Raw genomic sequence first — 12,186 nt, forward strand, 5'->3', positions numbered from 1 at the left:
AGGATTATCAAGTCTATGAGAGCAGGAAAATAGGACTACAAATTCTTCCTTTGATTCCATAATATAAGTACCATCTCTATTCTCACCTTACTTTTCCCTACCATCAATAAATAGTTTTAATAAAGAGTATAAAGGACAGTTTTAAAAAATACTGCCAGTATACTCTGAGGATAACTGAGAATATTAGTCCAGCCCTACAAAAGTATCAGTAAGAATACAAGAAATATAGCTGAAACAAAGTTGCCTAATAACTGGTTATTTATGAATTTGCTCATTCTATTTAGCTTTCCCAAACCCCATTAAACTCACGTAGATGTACAAACATGTAAATAAGTCACAGAATAGTTCATTAAGTTTAAAATAAATTACTTTCTGTTGCTAAACATAGTGTCAGTTGGTCCTAGGTATATTAAGTCATCACTATGTAATTGATTGAAAAGAATGTTTGTTTTGGGTCACTCTAGTTTTAGGGAATGCCTAGTGCACATATACTGGGAAGTAAGCAAACCTAGAATGTTGATTTATCTCTCCATTAGCAAACTCCCCCCCCCCCAAAAAAAAAAACGAGTTATTTTCTTTTGCTCTTTCCAAAAGAACTATCAGGGTAATACAGAGATCCTTGAAAATGTTCATTTCTAAGACTTTAAGAAATTAAAAATAATGGTAACAAATGGCTTATTTTCAGAACTAAGTGAGCTTAAAAGAGGGGGAAAAAAAGAATCCTATTAATCTTTCTATTAAGGTCTGAAGGAATTAATTTTTAAAATATCAATAGTTTCTGATGCTGATCTTAGGCTTTGAATTTCAAGCAAATTTACTTTTCAATATTCCTAGTTTGACCATAGAGCCTCCAATTGAACTTTTGTATAATCCAAGAAAAACAGGGAATAGGAAGTTTTTCGAGAGTTCTCAGAAAAAGATTGACTAAATGCTCCTTCCTAAATCAGGGCTCATATGACATTTGATACATTATAAATAGCATGTCACTAGAGATGCTATCTTTATAGAAAAAAACAAAAACCTGATTATCAAACCCTTCCATAAAGATCACATAGAATTTTAGCAGGAATAGGCTAGCTATGGTATCCCAATTCACTGAATTCTTTCCCACACAGAGGTGGCCTGCATCACAGCAGCAGAATGGGCACAATTCATTGTCCTAATAGACGAAGTACTGAGTTTGCCCAGCTGAATATCTATAGCAGGGGTCCTCAAACTTTTTAAACAGGGGCCAGTTGACTGTCCTTCAGACCGTTGGAGGGTCGGACTATAGTTTAAAAAAAAACTATGAACAAATTCCTATGCACACTGCACATATCTTATTTTGAAGTAAAAAAACCAAAACAGCAAAAACACCCGCATGTGGCCTGCGGGCCATAGTTTGAGGACGCCTGATCTATAGCTATCCGTCAACATTCTTTGCATGTGTGGAAAGGCCATTGTTTCATTCTAATAAATGGAAGGGATTACTTATATGTAATTTCTACTTCTTCTTTCTCATCCACAATCTTCTATTCATAACACAGGTGTCAGAAACACTTTTATCTGAAAGTGTCATTTCCCACCTCCCCCACCTCCTTTTTTACCTCATTCCCTGTTGACATGACTGCAACCACTGGAAACTTATTAACTTCAACCTCCGTGACACCTACAGTTGCCAGAAGACCAATCTCTGAGGGACCCATGTGCGTTCCTTTGGCCAACACGCATTCCCCTCTTTTAATGTCATGGCCAATGGGTCTGAAAGTCAAAGCAGAACCATAAGCACGATGAGTAAGAATAATATTTTCAACTCAGAGGGAAACTTTAGTGTTAAAGAAGGAGGACACTCTAGGGAGAAAAATGTTAACAGATGAGGCAGGAGCAGAATAATGAAATGAAGAGATTCTAAAAACTGTATGCTTCTTAAATTAAAAATATTAAATCATACAACAGAAGACAAAAATAGAATTTATATCTATTATTGCTAAACAGGAATATGTTATTTCACATTTGAAAATTACTTTATAAATTGCTTTGTACCATATTTCTGTCAAAAACGCCAATTGCAAACTTTGATATAAGGCAAGAAATTATATGGAGTTAATGATAAAAAGTCTGCAGCTTGTTAGTTTTGTGGTAAGGAGAAAAATGCTAATAAGATTACAGTCAAGGAAATAATTTCTATTTGAGTCACTTAGGTTGGTCCAGTTATGTGTCCTCATAAGTCCATTCACCTTGGCCTCCTGACATAAGGATGGGAGAAGTGCAGCTTTGCCACAAGGAGATTAGACAAATTAGTATTAATGAAATCAGGGTAAATATATTCCAATGTAACAAAGATCATTTAAAGTATGTGCCCTCCTTATGGTAGGACAGTGGTCTCATCTTTGCTTTTGATTATTTCATTTGCCTCTACCATCTTCATGAAAATGTAGGTAGAGCAGACATAGACTGCAGAGTTCAGAAAATTCATTTCCTACTTGTTAAAAAACCTGAAAGCTAATGGTTGACTGAACTGTGGATTTATGATAACAATTCTTTCCTGAGTTCATGAACATGCAGAAAAAAAAGTTGGCTACACATTTTATATGTTATGAACTTACCTGATATCTTGGCCTGGCCGAGCTTGCACCAGAATTCGTACTTCAAGTTCTTCAGTGCCCTATAATAAGAGGAAGTAGTGCAATTTCAAAGAGAACAATCTAACAGAATTTCTGATCAATGGAATTTAGCTACATCAGATAGTCCCAGAATATATACAAATATAGAGAAACAAAAAAACATTTGCTAAACACTTTGAACATGATAAAATTCTACCATAGCTTCCTGCAAAATTAGATTTGATGCCAAGGAATAAATAAAATATTTTTACATTAAAAAAAATATACCTATCAAAATACTGAATCTTACTTTGTAAGTAGCATTCTCAAGGAAAATTAATTTTATATATATTATTTATATGTAATGTTTGTATGGAAAATAATACAATAAATAATAATATAAGAATAAACTGTTTTGCATATTCACAACTATAAACCTACTTTTGCCCCACCTTGTATATATATTTGGCTACCCTAATAGCCAAATGAATGTTTAAGGAGATAACTTATCTCTTCTGTTCCCATGAATCATGGGTTCAATACTATACCAAGGTTCCCAAATATCTGCAGAAATTTCAGTGAAGGACTTATAGTTTGCCTGGTAGTAAATTTCTATAAATGAATAGTGATCATCAATATTACATTTATGGGCTGTGAATAATATTGTGAGACTGGAACTGTGTTTTGTCATCTGGCAGAGTCTGGGGAGGCATGTGTTCTGCATTTCAATGTTCTGTTGGCTTCCCTGATGCCAATAAATCTGCTGGAGAGTTTTAACAGCAAGCAATGTGATCTGTATGCCAAGGGTTGAATTTTATAAGCATTACATGTGAAAATATGATTAAAAAAAAATTCCCAGATCAAGAAAAGAGGTGTTCTCTCAGCATGGCCAAATTTTACTATATGCCAGAACAGGAGAATATTATTATTTTTAACTTCAGCTTTTAAAATATAAGTTACCTTAAACTTCACAAAACAAGTAAGATAGCCAGTCATTAAGACCTCAGTTGAAACTATTCTTTTATTGGTGGCTGATCCTCTGACTGTAATAATTGCCACTAGTTTCAGTGACATGAAGGCCTGCTTAAACCAAAAAAGATCCTAGGGTCCTTTATTCCAGGCAATAGAGGGTGAACTGGTATCAATTTAATATTTCCAGGCTGTTAATTGGTGGCACAGATTTTTCTGAAATATAGATACTAGAGCTGAGTGTTATTTGGTTCAAATGTTTGGCTTAGTGTAATATTTAAGAACCTGCCCAACTGTTCTTAAATTTTTCTCTATTAAGTCTCCCTTCACATTTTATCAGAAGCTAGTATCGGTTAACAAACTTGTTAGCTAGAAGGTATGGCAACAATTAATACCTCTGCTCTTTTATCTTGAGGTAGTTTCTTTCCTTGTTTGTATATATTTCTTGAATCAATGTGGTTCAAATTATGCTATAATCACAGTTATAATCATAAAAATGTCTCCTAGAATAGATTTTTAAGCCTAAGCTGGCAATTCATTATTTAGTGTAGACTCATACACTATACTGTAAGATCCTAAAATAATCAAAACACACTGGGTTATTCTCATAAACACTGCAGAAAATGGACATGACTTAAAATACTGCTACAGGAATGTAATGATAAGACCTGGTGATAACGTACATCATCAGACTCCCTGATAAGTTCGGTATCTTCTACTTGTACTACAGCATCAGCACCGCAGGGGATTGGAGCACCTGTTGTAACCCGCATGACTTGTCCAGGCATTACTGTCTGAGTTGGCTGGAAACACAAGCATGTAAGAAAGAGCTGATTTACTTTACTGCTGTTAAGTAAAAACAACATTTTCCTATAGATGTAATATTTTTAGAAACAAACCATAAAAGGAAAATCATAGTCTTATTCATTTTGGGCCAGTGTAATGAAAGCTACTCACAAACAGGTACACTCCAAGAGGCTTTAACTTGATTTATGGTAATGACCATTAGATGCCTTTCGTGGTACCCTGTTTTCCTTTTGAAGAACTGCCACTTACATGCGCCATTATTGTCTCTCACTCAAATAATGTGAATTTTCTTAATATATGTAAAGTGATTTCAGAGTCTTTAAGAAAAAAATGCCATGCAAAATGGTTTTATGCATGACAATTATGAAAAACCAGCACATTAGTCACTTACTGAAGTTTTGATATTTGAGAAATGTCATAACTTAAAACTAAACTTTTTGGTTAAATATAGGCAAGTCAGAAAAATCATTTAAATTATTGCTCTTGAAAATCTTTCTACCAAATGTAATGAAATAATTTTAAAATGATTGTAGTGCCTGTAATAATTTGTATGAAACACTATATCTGAGATTTTCATTGTCTGAACTCTCATAGGAATGGTATAGGTGACCAATTACAGGACCTGCCTGGTAAATTTCTCCTAGCATAGGAAAAAGCATATTTCTTTAAAATCCATCTGATAGGTTTGAGCTGGCCTCAGATGAGTAACTTGTTATTGGCCATGATTTAGGTCAGAATTGGGAAGGAAAATGCTTCAAATTTCCTCTAAGATAAAATTCTGAGATAATATTAATTCCTCAATAAAAATCTTTCCAGCCTGGCTAGTGTCGCTCAGTGATTGAGAGTCTACCTATGAACCAGGAGGTCATGGTTTGATTCCCAGTCAGGGCACATGCCCGGGTTGTGGGCTCAATCCCCAGTAGTGGGGGCGTGCAGGAGGCAGTCAATCGATGATTCTCTCTAATCATTGATCTCCCTCTCCTCTCTTCTCTCTCTGAAATCAATAAAAACATATTTTAAAATAAGTATCTCTCCAAAGATATCTGCATCATAAGTATTTATTTAAAATGTTAGGTCACGTGCTCACTTCGGCAGTACATATACTAAAATTTTAGGTCACAATGTGAATACATTTAACACTACTATACTGTACACTTAAAATGATTAAGATGGTACATGTTATGTACTTTTTAACAGATTAAAACCATTTTAGGGAATAGCTAAGGATACATACCTCTCCAGTGGATATACATATGGAGTAAAACTGAAAATTGATTTATTAGAACAGCTTTAAAAAGCTTCTTTCAATATTATCACTACAAACAATCCCACTAATAGATAATATTATTGAACCCTCAATCTATGCTTGGTACAGTGTTAAGTGCATTATTGCATCAATTTATATAGTAACCTAAGCTCAACAAAGAGAGGAATTTGTTTTATTTTTCTGTTGGCCTCTCCAGATCACATCATCATACCATCCTGTGCTGTGGCCCAGAAGGCTGACCTCTAAATGGACTATTTCAACCAGGTTTTCATCACTGGATTCTGGTTAGGTAAAGCCAATGGGAGGGGTCAACAAGAGAGAAAGGGCAGAAGAGAGAGAAAAGCCGGGTTTATATCTCCTTTGCTCTTTCCCTGCTGGGCTGCACTTTGGTGAAGGCTAGGTCATCTCTACCACTGACAGGTGACCCTGAGCCATAGCTATGAATCTCCACAGGTCCACTCTTTGCCCTGGCTCCTTCAGACATAGAGATGGTAATGGAATTTCACTGTTATCCCCTGGGTGTTTCACATTTCTTCGTTAGTTTCTCTCAACCCTATCTATATCTTGGAGATAGTCCCCGCATTAATCTTCTTAATCACCTCTTTCCAGACATATTTATTTCTCTACCATTCCAAAGCTTAGAAAGTGTCTGGCACAAATAAATATTTCCAGAATGAATAAATGAACATGAATAATCTCATTATCACAACTACATGAATATGCAATCCTTTGTGGCTTACAACTCCAGTGTTCTCCCTCCTTTTCTCAGTTATTGGAGAAAGTGATTCTTGGGATTGTACTGTGTATCCCTTTATTCTGCTATTGAAAATACATTCCAGGCTCATTCAGAATTGTTATATTTTAATGTAATCTTCTGCTAAGGTAATGCATAGGATTTAAAATGAAAAGTTTAGAGCCCATTACATTAAATTTTCTTCCTTAATTTTCAACCCCAGATACTACTACTACTTATTGTCTGGAACATCTCAGTAATTTTTTAATGACAAGCATTAAAGATCTGACATAATATACATTTTTAGTAGAGATGCTAATGCCAAAACAATCTTCTGAGACTGAGGAACAAAGACATTTAATGTAGTCCTTCATTTGCTGAAAGTGCTTTTTTGGCTAAGGCAAAAAGTAAATCCTAAAGTGAGTTTCAGAGCAGTTGCTTCTTAAGCTGAAGTGTGCTAGCCTGGAGCCCTGCTTAATGCACCATATTCTGTAAGTATACTTTAAGTTTTATTGTGACTGTACCTGCAATTTTCTCTACTTCTTGGCTTAAACCAACACTTAAGAAATGTTTTTGGCCCAGCCAGGGCTGCTCAGTGGTTGAGCATGGACCTATGCACCAGGAGGTCACAGTTCCATTCCCGGTCAGAGCACATGCCTGGGTTGTGGGCTCGATCCCCAGTTGGGGGGCATCCAGGAGGTAGCCCATCATTGATGTTTCTATCCCTTTCTCCCTCTCCCTTCCTCTCTGAAATCAATAAAAATATACTATATATTTATAAAAAAGAAGTGTTTTGTGTGATTGTTAAATAAACAATTTGGCTCCTCTCCAGGACTAGTAGTTCTAAATGGTAGATGAAATATCACTACCAGCTCACTTATATTACATCCAATGTAAAAGAAATTATTGGATACAGAAAACATTTACAATCTACTTAGAGTAGACACATAAACTACAATTGAATTGAGTCAAATGAAAAACTCTAAAAATAAAAAAACCAAAAAAAACAAAACTCTAGCAATATGTGAAGTACTTTTTTAGATTGTTAAGACTAGTTCTTTTAAAATTTTTATTGATATACCTTATATGCTTTATATAAAGTAAAAACAGTTTAAATCTTAATTTTTCCTTAATGGAGATATTGAGTTGGATTTTTGAGCTTCATCTAATAATAGCATTGTATAATTAAATAGTATTTTCTTTGAAAGTGTCCAGTGCTAATCACTAGGACCAAATCGTAAGTTATTCTGGTACAACAAGAAACCATTTTGTAAATCACTGTTTCAGTGTATACAATGGTATCCCGATGCTCACGTGTATGTACTTTCAATAATTGAGCAATTTGGCTCGTCTGTATGATATGTAAGTTATAAAGAATATCGCAGGTAATGTGCAAAAACCCCACCCATTTTCTTGTATAGTTTTGATATTTTATCCCATAAAATTTTTATAAGAACATACAAGCTGGAAACTTTTAAGTTTCACAACTTTTCTTGTGCTCCTAGTTCTCTAGTATAACTGGTGGTCTTAATTAGCAACTAAAATTTAAGAAGTCCACAAAGTCCTTAACAATCTGCTACCTATTCTTACGTATACTGTGACTACTACAAACTATTTGCAGTTCCCTGAGCATCCCATGTAATTTTTAAAACACTTTTGGACAGTAGTTCTATTCATAACATTGATATTTATACAGGAAGAATCATCCAATCAAGGGCTGGAAAATGTTTATGGGCATATCTATGAGACATGCCAACAACACCATGCCATCTACACTAATAAAAGAGTAAGATGCAAATTGACCATACCTTCGTGATGCCCACCAGCCAATCAGGAGTATGCAAATTAACCCAACAAAGATGGTGGGTTAATTTGCATACACAGGCACCAAGAAACCAGGGGCAGGGCAGGACAATTGCATCATTGTCATGGCGACGACGCAGGTGTTCCACACTGCCACAGCCGCTCCAGGCCTCTGGGCAGCGTGGGAAGGTGGAAAGGCGGCTCTGGGCCTGAGTGAAAAGGTGGCTCCGGCCAGAGCGAAGGTGGTGCCGGCAGCCAGGGGAAGGAAGGCCCATTCTTGCACGAATTTTCGTGCATTGGGTCTCTAATATATATATATATATATATATATATATATACATACACACACACACACACACATATATATATATACACATACATATATATATATATATTTTTAAATATATTTTATTGATTTTTTTACAGAGAGGAAGGGAAAGGGATAGAAAGCCAGAAACATCGATGAGAGAGAAACATCGATCAGCTGCCTCCTGCACCCCCCCCACTGGGGATGTGCCCGCAACCAAGGTACATGCTCTTGACCGGAATCGAACCCAGCACCCCTCAGTCCGCAGGCCGATGCTCTATCCACTGAGCCAAACTGGTTTCGGCAAGGATCTCTAGTATATTAATAGATGCAGATTCTTACAGTAAGAAAGAATTGGATCTTCTCATGGGAACTCTCCTTTAATCACTTTGATAACCAGTCTAATCCCTCTCTAAGATTTCCCTTACAGTGATGGTTGAAACTTAGAATTAAATCCTGAAAGTGCATGAAACTGAACTCTTTAGGGCCTGTCAGGCCTATCAATCTACCTGTTCACCGGCTTGGGATTCCCCAATGATGAAACGATCTCCTGGACCATCAGCAGCTGTGAGATGAACAGAACCAAGAACAAACATCAGAATGGACCTATAGCAAGGAATAAAAACCTACTATTGGAATTCTAAAATTTGACTCAAATGATCAGATAGACTTCAGGAAAGTGTCTAGATGAGACAATGGCTTTACTCCTGGTTTGGTATCCCAAACTCACAAGTACTAATAGAAGTGTTCCTAATTTGTGTTCTTTCTTGGTGTCACCTGAGATGGTCTTCCTCTTGCTTGATAATTTCCAAACATGTGCTTTTAAAATAGGAAGTTTTTTTTTTTGGCTTATCTTCCTAAATAAATACCACCTTATTCATGGGTATGTATTTGTGATGTGGGTGTGCCACTCATGGATATCAGTATACATTTCTCCATTTTCTATAAAATTTTTAACTATTTCATACTATTTTAAAAAAATTTATCACTCAGTTTGATCTTTATAATAAATAACCCAGTGAAGTAGGAAGAACATAACATTATTCTCCTTTTGACATTTGAAGGAAATGAGTTATAGAATAAAGGAATTCAGGTAGAAAAGGTTAAGTACATTGAACAAGTTCTGGATTGAGGTAGAGCTAGGATTAAAACCCAGTCTCTTAATTTCCAGTATAGTGTGTGTGTGTGTGTGTGTGTGTGTGTGTGTGTGTATGTGTGAGTGTGTGTGCGTATTTTATAATGGGTCAATGTATATTATTCTGAATCAGAATGTATAGCAGTACTGCATCACATTTTTTCCATTGATTACCCTTCTACTATTGAGATTGAAAAAACCGTCTTACCCATTTTTTTCTGAATACAGTATAGTAATGACTGGATAAGATATTCCTATAAATAAATATATTCAAAAGGGTTTTTTTCAAATATGATGTGGATTTTAGACCAATACTACTGGTAAGGCAATATCTACCTAATGAGTTTTATGATCAGGACCATTAGTTCTGTGTTATCTGCATACAGCAAGGGTTTGGGACACATACACAGAAAAGATAACAGTTTCTATATTACTATTTTAATTACCTTTGCAATCATGCTGATAAATAATAAAAGTATTTTCCTTATTTTAAAAAGGACATATGAAATTCATTATTTCTCTATGTGACTACAACATTGTGTTTTTCACTAAAGGCTTGTAAACAATACTGTTTATAATGAGTCACTTTTTGCACAGGCTTTGGTTGACCTATTGTGGAGGGAGATAAGAATTAACATTGGGTATTTTCTACGTGAAAGATATTGTATCTTGTGCTTCATAAACATTATCTTAGTTAATAAACTCTTGACTTCTTTTTGTTTGTTTTTAATCTTAGAGTATTTTCAGTGTTCTCTTGTAAAAAAGAGAACAGTTTTCCTGCAATGCTATTCTTACTATGCTGTTTTCATGGGTTCTTCTTTTTTTAAAAAACTTTTTTTGAAGTGAAAAATTTAAACAAACATAGAAGTACTTGTTTCAACAATTATCAACATTTTACCCATCTTGTTTCATCTATTCCCTCACTTATTTTGGCAAAATTTTAAAGCAAATCATTATTTTCTTACTGTTGAAAATTAAAAATTCAATTAGCTTTCAGAATTCTGCACTAACTGCATCTCAAATGTGAATACATTTATTTTTAATTATTTTTTTAGTAAAGATATTACCAGCTTGCCATCTCCCAGTAGCAACATAGACATTTTCTCTTTTTACTTCTTTGGGCGAGGGAAAATTAGCATGGCGTTAGAGAAAACAAAGCTGAATCTGAATCCTGGTTCTGCCTATTATTAGCCTCAGGACTTCCAGCAAATTACTAAACTTTTCTCTAGCCTTCACAGTTTTCTTGATAAAAATGGGGATAATCATTTAAAAATACTAATTCTTTTTAAAGCTTTTCATTCCTTTCACTCATTCACTAAATTTCTAAGTGTCATCAAATTGCTGAGGTAGAGTAAAGAGTAAAATCAGACATTGTTTCAATTCTAGTGCAGTGCCAGTTTGTTGTAATGTTTTTTAAACTCTGGATCACAAATGGAGGTGGGCTCTAAAATCAACCCGTAAACAATGTTTTTTTTTTTTTTTTTCCAAATTAAAAAGAATACAAAATATATTTCATCACATATAGTAAGGATAAATACTGTTTCAGGAAACTTATTTTTATATGTATGCATATATATACATATATTTGTAGATATTGTATATGTAATATATGTGTGTATATCATTGGGTTGTAATGTATACTGTATTTAATGTCTTTTTTTTTTTACTTTTTAAAAACAGACCTTATTTTTAAGAGCAGTTTTAGGTTTGTAGCAAAATTTCATGGAAGAGTTCAAAGTTCCCATATCCCCCCTGCTCCTGTCCATTGTTTCTCCTATCATCAATATTTGTATTAGTGAGGTATATCTGTTATAATGAATGAATTAATATTAACACATTAGTACTAATTTAAGTCCAAAGGTTACATTAAGATTCACTCTGTGTAATATAGTTCTGTGAGTTTTGACAAATGCATAGTGTTTTGTATCCACCATTACACTAAAGTAGAGAATTAATGTGTGTCTTCCTACGAGTATGGTTAAAATAAAACTCTTCAAGCCACTGATGTAATAGATTTTAACCAACCAATCATATTAATGAATATATAAACACAAATTAAGAAAACCACTCTAAAGGAACATGGTTTTATGACAGTATACAATAAAACTACTGGAACTACACTGGAGGGTCAAGGAAAGTTACCCTAATAAGAGGATTTTTTATTTGAATATGAAGGATGAATAAGGCTAAGTAGGCAAAAGATAGGACTGTGTGTGTGTGTGTGTGTGTGTGTGTGTGTGTGTGTGTGTGTGTGTGAGAGAGAGAGAGAGAAAGAGAGAGAGAGAGAGAGAGAGAGAGATAGATGTGGAAATGCTCCACCTAAAGTTCTTCACCTCGAGAGCAGTATGTGTAAAGGCCTCTGGTTCATGTCCTCCTTATATCTTACCCTTTAGCCACTCTCAAATTCTAGTACTGTAGCTCCTAAGGATGACTCATATTTCAGCTCCACAGCATGTGCTACTTCCATTGCTTGGAGTGTGTCCTTTCTTTATCCCTGCCTTTGATGAAAGACTTCTTAGCTTTTAAGACCCAGTTCAAATGTCATTTTCTTTAAGAAGTCATATCTGACTCCCAATCCTCAAG

The 12,186-nt window shown here is 34.9% G+C and overlaps 1 protein-coding gene across 1 annotated transcript in view; it reads right to left on the bottom strand.

Moving 5' to 3' along the window:
• GPHN (gephyrin) overlaps positions 1 to 12,186 on the bottom strand; it is a 425,375-nt gene that overhangs the window by 55,235 nt on the left and 357,954 nt on the right. Inside the window, exons 13-16 of the mRNA XM_008138937.3 lie at positions 8,978 to 9,033; positions 4,235 to 4,354; positions 2,586 to 2,644; positions 1,587 to 1,740 (exon numbers count right to left, since the gene is read on the bottom strand). Coding sequence (XP_008137159.1) covers positions 1,587 to 1,740; positions 2,586 to 2,644; positions 4,235 to 4,354; positions 8,978 to 9,033 — 389 coding nt within the window. The remainder of the gene's footprint in view (positions 1 to 1,586; positions 1,741 to 2,585; positions 2,645 to 4,234; positions 4,355 to 8,977; positions 9,034 to 12,186) is intronic.

The sequence above is a fragment of the Eptesicus fuscus genome, chromosome 5 (genome assembly GCF_027574615.1).
Source record: "Eptesicus fuscus isolate TK198812 chromosome 5, DD_ASM_mEF_20220401, whole genome shotgun sequence".
Taxonomy (NCBI): Eukaryota; Metazoa; Chordata; class Mammalia; order Chiroptera; family Vespertilionidae; genus Eptesicus; species Eptesicus fuscus.